General features: G+C 42.0%; 2 protein-coding genes across 3 annotated transcripts; both read left to right on the top strand.

Moving 5' to 3' along the window:
• The first annotated feature begins 400 nt into the window (after positions 1 to 400).
• LOC133885770 (nuclear pore complex protein NUP35-like) lies at positions 401 to 3,259 on the top strand. Its single transcript, XM_062325516.1, has 3 exons — positions 401 to 1,104; positions 1,505 to 1,616; positions 2,481 to 3,259. The coding sequence occupies exons 1-3, from the start codon at positions 557 to 559 to the stop codon at positions 2,817 to 2,819; spliced, it is 999 nt and encodes a 332-aa protein (XP_062181500.1). The 5' UTR covers positions 401 to 556; the 3' UTR covers positions 2,820 to 3,259.
• A 1,204-nt stretch (positions 3,260 to 4,463) lies between these two features.
• LOC133884682 (dolichyl-diphosphooligosaccharide--protein glycosyltransferase subunit STT3A-like) lies at positions 4,464 to 10,870 on the top strand. 2 transcript variants are annotated; one of them, XM_062324195.1, is made up of 23 exons: positions 4,464 to 4,722; positions 4,823 to 4,885; positions 5,161 to 5,216; positions 5,327 to 5,398; positions 5,470 to 5,575; positions 5,659 to 5,709; positions 6,251 to 6,346; positions 6,431 to 6,490; positions 6,558 to 6,671; positions 6,815 to 6,901; positions 7,641 to 7,744; positions 7,933 to 8,028; positions 8,349 to 8,469; positions 8,550 to 8,630; positions 8,718 to 8,849; positions 8,952 to 9,197; positions 9,286 to 9,429; positions 9,502 to 9,688; positions 9,771 to 9,868; positions 9,978 to 10,057; positions 10,146 to 10,233; positions 10,345 to 10,434; positions 10,522 to 10,870. In XM_062324195.1, exons 1-23 carry the CDS (start codon positions 4,591 to 4,593, stop codon positions 10,576 to 10,578), a joined length of 2,361 nt encoding a protein of 786 aa, XP_062180179.1. In that variant the 5' UTR covers positions 4,464 to 4,590; the 3' UTR covers positions 10,579 to 10,870. The 2 variants fall into 2 exon arrangements, with proteins under 2 accessions (XP_062180179.1, XP_062180178.1); XM_062324194.1 differs by having other exon boundaries at positions 8,946 to 9,197.
• Positions 10,871 to 10,993: the final 123 nt, after the last annotated feature.

Here is a 10,993-nt window from a genome sequence, read left to right as displayed (position 1 = left end):
TAAATATCGTTTTAGGTTGTGTGTTATCACAACTATTTCAAATTTTGGTTATAAATTATTTTTTATATTAAATTTAGATACTTGAAAATTATACAGGTAGATTTGTTTTAAAAAATATTTTTATAATAATATATTTATTATATTTATTAATATATTATAATAAAAATAGTAGTCAAAATTATATTTTAAAAACTATATTAATATATAAAATAATATTATTTCAGACTAGAGGGAGTAGCAGGTTCCTGCAAAATTTATGGATCGCTATTTACTTACTCCTCGTCAACCAATTCGGGTTGGACTGTTCCAATGCCCAAGTTTCCAGCCTCGCAAGTCGCAACTCGCAAGCCATAACGAGGCCCAATAAAGGCGAGCAACTAGGCAAGGCAGAGGCAGAGGCAGAGGCTTCCGCGCCCCACAGGCCACAACGAACACCCAGCCACCCAGCTCGCTCGGCCGCCGCCCCGCTCCCCTCTCCACGCTGCAGGAGGGAAAGGGCGCACCACCAACTCCGGACTCCAAAACCTCAACCCCTGCCAGCGCCGCACCTCCCCCCATGGCTTCCTCCTCCTCCCGGTCCCCCGCCGCCTCGCGCCGCGGCCGTGGCGCCGCGCGGCAGTCCCCGTTCTTCCGCGACCTCGCCTCCCCGATCCCGACCCACCGCGCGGCCTCCCGCTTCGCTTCGTCCCCCGCCGGGTCCCCTTACGCCGCCGCCGCCACACCGCCGCCGCCGCCTCTCTTCACCCTCGACGACCGCTTCGCCGCGGCCGACTTCTCCCCCGACCCCACCGCCTCCGACCTCCTCCCCGTCCCCTCCTCTCCCTCCCCGCGCGCCGCCGCCAGCCGCTCGCCGTCATGGGACCGGTCCCGCGGCAAGGCGACGTTTTCTGCGCCCGGATCCCCCATGGATGGGGTCGTGGAGCCGGCCCGGAAGGAGGTTCTCGCGTTGCCGCCGCCTTCGAGTCCCGGCACCCCTCCTCCTGCCCCGGCTGCGGAGGCGCAGTCGCCTGTGACTCCGGCGCAAGCACCGGCTAGGACGGAGCCGGTGGCGAACGGAGGGGAGGTTGAACGGTTTGAACGGGAGGAGTGGGTCACTGTATTCGGGTTAGTAAATGGTGCTTATGCTCAATTTTGTAGTGGATTGGAAATGTGTTGGTAGACGCGTATGTATATCAGTATATGGTAGATTCGGTTCTAAAAATAGCGTTGTGCACCTGAGGTGATTATTGCGTAGTATGAGTTGCCACCCTTACTTGCTCTTGTGTGCGTTGACGAGGTGCATGCTTGCCTGCGCATTGCCCATTGGTCCTTAGAAGACATGCATCAGTTATCGATTAGTTTTTCCTGGGCACTTATTTGCCAATAAGTTCCTAGATTTTGCTTGAGAAAGCAGGTATCGGTTATCGATTAGCTTTTCCTGGACACTTATTTGCTAACCCCAAACTGTAGGGCGCTTCCCCCTTGTATGCTAAATTGGTTCCTTTTTTTGTTATTTTTTATACAGATTCTCCACTGGTGATACCAACCTTGTTCTTCGGGAGTTTGAGAAATGCGGAGTAATATTGAGACATCACTCTGGTCCAAGAGATGGTAATTGGATCCACATATTATATCAGGTAATGATATATTCAATTACCTTTGTGCTCGCAAGTTCTGTTATACCTTGGTGATTTCCCTGCACCAATGTTTCCCAAAGTAGTTGTAATAGCTCAGGTTTTGCTTACCAGTGGTTTTCAGTTGCTTTGTCGCACATGTTATAAGGTTGCATGTTCTACATATCAGTTTCAGTTAAAAGAATGGCATAGGCCACCATGAACACCAAGTTATATTCCCACATGTGTACTTGCTGTGGTATATTGTTTGGTTATCATTTGAACTTGAAGCATGTGGGTATAAGTTAGTCTTGGATATGTTTTCATCATCATATGAAGGAACATTTTATTACTATTTCAAATTTCCAAATTATAGTATAATCCATCTTTATGGGTCTAATGATGGGTCTGTAAACATCCATGACCTCTTGGTTGTAAGATGTTGGAAAACAAAACCAAATAGTATAATCTGTTAGGCATTCTGAGTACTTACTAAATACCCTTGGAACATTCTAGTTATTAGGCTTATTCAAAGAGCAATTCTTCAAAGCCCCTTTTGTCATCAAGTAGTTTTGTTGGTGGCAATGCTAGTTTTTTTGTATGTATTGAGAATTCAGGTTATGAACCTGTACAGTCTACCGTGACTATCAAATCTACCTTTTTAGATGGACTTTTCCCCCCAATGTTCCTACAGTTTCAGACTAATTTGTTTTCTGATATCTTTGAAATTTTGAACAAGTTATTGCCTAACTGTTACTTTGACAAATCATTGTCTCCCTGCGGTGTACGTGCATCATATGATAGGTCTCTACATTGTTATGTGACAAATCTTTTGTTTAATCTGTCAAAAAACTGACTGCTTTCTTCATGTTATAATTGGTCTTGAAGCGCACCTATGATGCTCGGAAGGCCCTTCAAAAGAATGGTATCCAATTAAGCAGCGGTCTCATAGTTGGAGTGAAGCCTATTGATCCGGTGCACCGGCAGCAGCTTGATGAGAGGTTCACTGGAAGCAATCAAGGTGGCTTCATGGTTTCATTGCCTTCAAAGTCACTTGCCTTGAAGAGCACAGGTGCATCAAACCAGCTAGGAGCCTTGCCTCGCCCATATGACCCGAAGGCTAACACAAATGTTAACCGAGATGCAGGCCGTCCTGCAACCCGCAGCGTTGCTGCACCAGCAAAATCAATTGTAACCAATGTGATGGATTTGATATTTGGCATTTGATATGCCGACGAGGACCTGTGATGCATCGTGAGCCTTCTCTGTTTCTTATGCTTAATTAACCGAGAAGGCCAGCACACCAAAGATTCGGAGTTAGATTTTGCTGAAGTTTGAGAGATTCCAGAGACTGAACTTCTTTCTTCTGGCGATGTAACTTTCGTTGCACCTCATAAAACGAAAATTCCAATTCCTTCAACTTGTTTGTGTATTTCTTCTGTGGATTTTAAAGTTTTAACTTGCTTGTGAAAGTACCCAGTACCCAGGTAGCTACTTCGTTAAGGCCTGCTTAGAAGAGGATGTTTTGGTAGGAATTTAGAAGAAGCTCTGCTGCTATCTGAAATTCATGCGCTTGAGACAATCAGACAGACAATGTTGAAGCCGACCGATGTTGGATTTGGATTCTTGTTTCGGATCTAACGCAAGACACAGCTTGGGAATCTTAATCCGGTTACCTTTCTTTTTTGGAATTTACTTGGGTTGTTGATTTCTTTTCATATTTTGTACACCAAAGGTTCTTCTGGTGGTCCCAAGCTACATCCTTCTGAGTTCTCATTGGCTGGTTTCCTGGAAACATACGTCTCGAACCAACCACGAGGAACCTCCTTGCAGCAAAAGAGAAATGAAGTCCTCTAACCATGGATGAAAAAAACCAACGGTCTTGATTGTCACTTCGTACGGCCATACCACGAACTATGGACCTCCCTCGATTTTTTCACATTAGTCCTTTCCTCTTGTCAACGTGGACAAAAATACGAATTTGTACAATATATTTGAGTGTATTTAATGAAATAGATAATATATTTTTTATTTACGATTCTAGCATCTGTATTTGGTGCACGGTGTGCCGAAAATGGTTTTTCGGTACGCCGTCGTGCACCGAATATGGATGCTAGAATCGTAAATACAGAAAAATATTATCCATTTTATTAAATACGCTCAAATATATTGTACAAATTCGTATTTTTGCTGCCAACGTGATATGCTTTTCAGTATTTGCTCTTTATCACTCCTAAACCATCTATCGTCACTTGAACGGATAGGGGCGGATCCACAACAAAATGATACGGGGGCTAGGCTGGTTAGCAAAGCAAAGAGCAGAAATGCAGAATAACTCAATATCAGATGTCACTTAGGTAATGGGCTGGTTAGTTTTGCACTAAGTTGTCCAGTAAGATTTTTTAGTTTTCTAGGTAAAATCTGTTAGAGTAATTTTCTGAAATAAACTAAAAACTAGAGAGAGAAACAACTTTCTCTGGTTTACTTTTCGCATAGAATCAATTACTCCATATATTTTATTTTAAAGAATCACTAAAAAAATTATTTTCAGCCATATAATCACTTCATAAAAAAATCACTCCACACAAAAAATTTAGATCAACAAAAACTCTACCATTCAGACCCTTTTATCTTCTTCCTCCCCGTGCTTCAGCTTAGCATGTCATCTTCATATCACAAAATTGATGTGCGCCTAGCCAGTAGTGAGGCTTGAGCCTCCCACGTCCCCTTGAAAACTCGAATTTTGCGATATAAATTTCTCATTGGGATTATTAACTAAAGAAATCAATTTTCCAAGCTAAAAGATTACGGAATTGAGAAGTTTGCAGCAGGACAGTTCCAACAAATAACACTATTACACTATCCACAGGGGCTTACCCGCAAAAATCCCTAGGCCTGGCACTGGAGTGGAAGTTCGCAATCGCGAGGTCTTCGGCTGTCGTCTCCGGCTGATTTCCGCGCCCCCGCCCCTCCACCCGCAGCCAACGACGCGGCCTCCATGGCGGAGCCCGAGGTCTCCTCCGCCGCGGCCGGCGGCGGCGGGCGACTCCGCAACGCCTTCGGCGGCGTGCTGTGCGCCTTCGCCCTCCTCCTCATCGGCGTCCTCGCGTTCTCGATCCGCCTCTTCTCCGTAAGATCCGTTTTGCCCCCGAGCCTCCAGATCCAGTTCGCTGCTCGCATGAGCTTCCAGATTTGTCTATGTTTACGAGCCCCGCCGTTTGGTGCCGCAGGTGATCAAGTACGAGAGCGTGATCCACGAGTTCGACCCCTACTTCAACTTCCGCGTCACTCAGGTTGAATCGCGTGATTCCATCTATATCGAGAACTTTTTTTTGTTCCGAAGCTTGTGAAACTGGTAGGAGATTGCAAGTCTGCATGTTATGTGCATTCTGAGTATTGGTGTCGGAGGGTTCTGGGTTTAGGAAATTGACCGTCGTCTGATAGATTTAGTTTACTATGAGATGACTAGTGGAATTATAGAGCATGCAACAGTTTTTAAGGAACATTAGGTGTTAGCTGAAGCTGTTATGTGTCGTATTTGTTCTAAATTTCCCCTTACCGGTTACAGTTTTTGTCCAAGAATGGAATTTACGAGTTCTGGAACTGGTTTGATGATAGGACATGGTAAGGACAGTTCCAACTTCCCAATCGTTTATTACTGTGCACCTTTTGTGTAAAATGAGATGTGCCATACAGCTAGTTGGCTGATTTTATTTCTGCTGCTTCTGTTTTAGGTATCCCCTTGGCCGTGTGATTGGTGGCACCGTGTATCCTGGCTTGACATTGACAGCTGGAACTATTTGGTGGTATGTCATCAAATGGGCACACTTTACTGTATTACTACAAACATGCCTAAAGTATTTGAATGGTCCACTAGGTTGCTGAACTCTCTTAACATCCCATTGTCGGTGGAAACTGTTTGTGTGTTCACTGCTCCAATTTTCTCTGCAAATGCTTCCTGGGCTACTTACCTCTTAACAAAGGTTGCTTTTCCTTGGAAACATGAGTTCTCGCACTAGATCTATTTATCTGCAAATTCTGTGCTTACTTTCAACTTTTTCCATAGGAAGCAAAGGGCACTGGAGCTGGATTGATGGCAGCAGCCATTTTGGCAATGGTACATTGCACTAGCCACTTCCCCATCACTTTTGGCCATGAAAATGACTAAATCAGTACCAGGGCTTGTTTACTCAATTTATAGATGTTGATAGATTTTCATGTCATGGTGGAAATGAAAATATGAATTATTTTCGATTAAGCTACAGATATTGTTGGCTAGTTTGAGCTTTACCCATCTGTATCTGAGGGTGTAACAAAGAAGAGTGAGAACAATTTGGAATACTATTTATGATTGTTGAATATTTTACACTCAACAAATATTTCTAAACTTGTTGGAAATTGCTGAAACCTGAATGACTGAATCTATGTGATGTTGAGTTGTCGGCACTTGACAATTGAGTTCCCCAGCTATTTGGTTTGCAATAAATTTTATGGAATGTTATTTGTTTGCTCTAATTGTACCACTGCATTCGGTTAATAGCAAGATGTTCAATTTATAGCTACTTGCCTCCTTCTAAGAATGCTGATGTATGTAGTCTTCCCTACTGTGATAGTTACTGTGTATTAATCAGAATGTTGTTCTCTTGAAATCATCACAGGTCCCCTCGTATATCTCAAGATCCGTTGCAGGTAGCTATGATAATGAAGCTGTAGCAATATTTGCCTTGATATTTACATTTTATCTATATGTAAAGGTAATGGTCCATGATTTGCGTTTTTCATTTAGAATCTTTTTTGACATAACGCTATGCTCTGACTTATATGCAAATGATGTACAGACACTGAACACTGGATCACTCTTTTATGCAACACTCAATGCTCTCTCGTATTTCTACATGGTAAACTTGTTAATTTTGATCCACCTTTCTCAAATGAATTTTATAATCATGTACTAACCTTTTTCAGGTCTGTTCTTGGGGAGGCTACACATTCATTATCAATCTTATTCCAATGCACGTCCTCTTGTGCATTGTAACTGGCCGTTATTCTTCGCGACTTTACATTGCATATGCTCCCCTTGTAAGTACATAAGCTTACGCTCTTCTTTCTTGATTTTGATACCCAAAAGGAAAAAAATGAAAGGAATGCAAACATGCTGACATGCTCTTTCCATAATGCTTCTCCGAAAGATTACCTTATCAGATCAAGCGATAATTTTGCAGGTTATACTGGGGACACTTCTGGCAGCCTTAGTACCTGTGGTTGGTTTCAATGCAGTGATGACATCTGAGCACTTTGCTTCATTTCTGGTACTAACATTCATGTGCATATGCACACCTTCTCTCCCTTCTGGAAAATTTTCCATTTATCAGAACAGTTGTTACAAGCTATTGCAATTGTTTGTCTTCTTGAGGCTGGTCTTTCAAATGTGAAGGTTCCCTGAGTTGTCAAGTTCTTTTTTTTTTTGTGGAAAATCACTCTCTTAGAGTTATAAAATACATTTCCTGGATGTTGAGACGGAATATATACATGAATTAACCTTTTAGAGTGCAGTTCATGTATAACATATGCATGATAAATATCCCTTCCATTTCACACTCTTTGTTCAAATACATGGCACGTTGCACATAAAAAAAAAACTCGACCTATGGGGGAAGACAGCCCATGGCATTACTTTAAAGGTCGAGAAAAGGCACCGAAGGCCGGCCACCCATGGGCATCGTTGAAAGCGACTTCACGGCCGTCCAGGACCACACTGAAGCGACACACAACAAGGCGCCTTTATTTTGTGAGAACCAGGGTTTGAGCCTTGGTTGGTAGCACCACAATTGGGTGACTTACCACCGTGCTATCAACACGTTCTACACGTTGCACATAGACTAATATAATCTATATAATAGAAACTATACTGGATCATGCTACCCTATTAAAGAATTGTTTTAACCTCTCAACTGTTGCTTCTAACTTTGCAAGGTTGGCCAGGACTAGAAATGAAGAAAACATAAAACTATATTCTTGATTTCATCAATGGCAACACTTGTATTGCAGGTGTTCATAATCCTTCATGTGGTTGCTCTTGTGTATTATATCAAAGGACTCTTGACTCCTAGGCTGTTCAAAGTTGCTATGACTCTTGTCATATCTGTTGGCTTGTAAGTCTGTGAACTCACCAATCAGTTATAAACTTATAATACACAAGAAACAATTAGACATCTAACCATTCGTTTGGACATTGGAATGAGCATACGCCTACTCAAACTATAAATATTTGATTATTTGTACTTAAGTAAAATTAATATTCTTGCAATCACCAAATGCTGATGCAAGATCCTTCCTGCAGAGCTGTTTGTTTTGCGGTAGTAGCCATTCTCGTCGCATTGGTGGCATCTAGTCCAACAAAAGGCTGGAGTGGGCGCAGTTTGAGTCTACTTGACCCGTAAGTTCTCATCATCAATTAAACATTCATTGATTTTGCCAGTTGAGCTAATAAACTGAGCTGGGAAATCATAAACATGAAAGTATAGTGAGTTATAACTAGTGTTATTAGTTTTTGTTGCAGCTAATAAAACAACGTTGACATTTGATGCTTAGCCTTTTTGACAAAGAAGTTGTTTATATCGCCAATTTACTACGTACTTCTTTTTTTTTGTCTTTCTGATGCCTGCTCCTTCTGTATATAGTGTCCCATTAGAGTGTGTCTGCTCTGCTTATCTTCCTGTATTAACCACTACACTTTTACTATTGCTTTTCTGACAGAACTTATGCAAGCAAGTACATTCCTATCATTGCCAGTGTCAGTGAACACCAACCCCCTACCTGGCCCTCTTATTTTATGGATATCAATGTGTTGGCCTTCCTGATTCCTGCTGGGATCATTGTAAGAAATATACCTTTTGAATTTCAAGTACATTAGCACCAGTTTTATTTCTAATTTATCCATATTTACATGATCCACAGTCATGCTTCTTGCCTTTATCTGATGCAAGCTCCTTCATGGTCTTGTACTTGGTCACCGCAGTGTATTTTTCTGGAGTAATGGTAAGAATCAGTGTAGTAGATTGCATCTATAAAGCCATATTATTTAATTTTATTTATTAACTTTCTGTTGCATTCATGCTTTGCTAGGTGCGGCTTATGCTTGTCCTTGCTCCTGCTGCGTGCATTTTATCTGGGATTGCTCTCTCAGAAGTTTTCGGTGTCCTCACACGATCTATGAAAACTCATCTGTCAAAATTATTTGATGATAGCCCTGCTGCAGTATGATTGCTTCTTTCATTGTTTTTAATTGCTTTCTAATGACTGAAGTACTTGGTGCTCTTTCAACGGCTTATTGACAACTTATTTCTTCTGAAACCAAAGTCAGGGGATAGTAGCCCAGAGAGTTCTTCTAGTTCTGTCAATACAGATTCAACAAAAAGCGAAAATAGGACTGAAAAAACTGAAACAGCTCCAAAGGAAAAACCATCAAAGAAGAACCGGAAGAAGAAGGAAGTGGCAGAAAGTGTTCCTGTAAAACCTAAAAAGGAAAAGAGGCTTCTTGTACTGCCTTTTGAATTATCCGTTATGGGTATTTTGTTGCTGATTGTGTTAGGCGGTTTCTACGTGGTAAGTCCACTGTTCTTCGTCAGTCTTACCAGAAAGAATGCCTCTTCATAGATGAGAGGCACCTTAATGGTACTGGTACCACATGCAGGTCCATTGTGTATGGGCAGCAGCTGAAGCGTACTCCGCACCTTCAATTGTGCTGACATCTCGTTCACGTGATGGAATGCACGTTTTTGATGATTTTCGTGAAGCTTATGCATGGTTGAGCCATAACACAGATGTAGATGACAAGGTATGCTCATCCCTTGGCTTCTATTGTTATGTGGACTGGCTTTTGTTCTTATAGTAAGATGCTCCGCTGCAGGTTGCTTCCTGGTGGGACTATGGTTACCAAACAACAGCAATGGCCAATAGGACTGTGATTGTAGACAATAATACCTGGAACAACACTCACATAGCAACAGTTGGGACTGCAATGTCGTCCCCAGAGAAAGCAGCATGGGAAATCTTCAATTCTTTAGATGTCAAATACATCCTTGTTGTATTTGGAGGTTGATGCTTTATGCATTTAAAAAATTCAATATACCTGGAACCAGTGTCCCCAATCCCTGAAATCGGGAGTTTTCTTTACAGGGCTTGTCGGGTACCCTAGTGATGATATTAATAAGTTCCTTTGGATGGTTCGCATAGGAGGTGGTGTATTCCCTCACATCAAGGAGCCGGATTATCTTGTGAGTTGTGAACTCCTTTCTTCCATAGTACCCCACACATCATTTTGGTAGCGTAAGGGACAGAAATAGTGAATCTTTATTCTGATTTCTGAGTTTATATTATTGCTAGAGGGATGGTCAATACCGTGTTGATGCTCAAGCTACGCCAACTATGTTAAATTGCCTCATGTACAAGCTTTGCTACTACAGGTTTGGTACACTGGATCCAATCGATTTCATTTGGAACTGCAATCATTATGCATGTCCTTTTGACATTTCTTTCCTTTGCTCCCTCTAGGTTTGTCGAGACTGATGGCAAAGGTTTTGATAAAGTAAGAGGATATGAAATAGGAAAGAAGCATTTCAAGCTAACACACTTTGAGGAGGTAGTATGATGTTACTCTCCTTTCCAATTAGCCAAAGTCCATTTTTCATCTATTTCCTAACTCAATCCTTTGCGTGGTGCTTACCATTACCTATCTTGGTGCTGAATAAAGGTTTTCACAACCCACCATTGGATGGTCCGCATTTACAAACTGAAACCTCAGAGGAACAGGGTTCGAGGCAAGTTGAAGAAGTTGAAATCTGTGAGTCCGACAACATACTAATTATCACGTCTTATTCTTTCTGAGACTATCCTTAACACATTCTATGCTTATTTTTTGTATCTGCAGAATGCCAAAACTAGTCCCGCACTTGCAGCAGGCCGAAAGAAGAACCCGTGGCAGTAGATAAAGATAGGATATTGTCATTTTCTTGAAACTTGCTATTTCTAGGTCAACTGCACTAAGCTCGAGAATTAGAAACCACAGAACTAGATTAGAGAAATCTGGACTGTTGTTGTATTTGGCCCTTCTTATATACTCTTGGAATCGGCCGGAGTGCTGGAGAAATTTTTGGTAGACCTGAGTAAGCTTTTTCTTCCCCCTTAACCCTTATTCTGGGATACGCTGTTTCATGTCTGTTTGCACCGAAAATGTTGAGACTATAATACAGTGAAGGCGTGGTCTAGAACGATGCCAATATGGTCATGGTTGGAGGACTTGGTATATGGGCCTGCTTAATTCTAAGGGCATGCCCTGCAAGTAATGGTGCTTAGCTTTCACAAAGTTTCACCATCTTAGAATCTCATGTAAGCACATACTA

The sequence above is a fragment of the Phragmites australis genome, chromosome 11 (genome assembly GCF_958298935.1).
Source record: "Phragmites australis chromosome 11, lpPhrAust1.1, whole genome shotgun sequence".
NCBI lineage: Eukaryota > Viridiplantae > Streptophyta > Magnoliopsida > Poales > Poaceae > Phragmites > Phragmites australis.
Note: the sequence above shows the minus strand (reverse complement) of the source record. Positions and strands in the feature narration are given on the sequence as shown.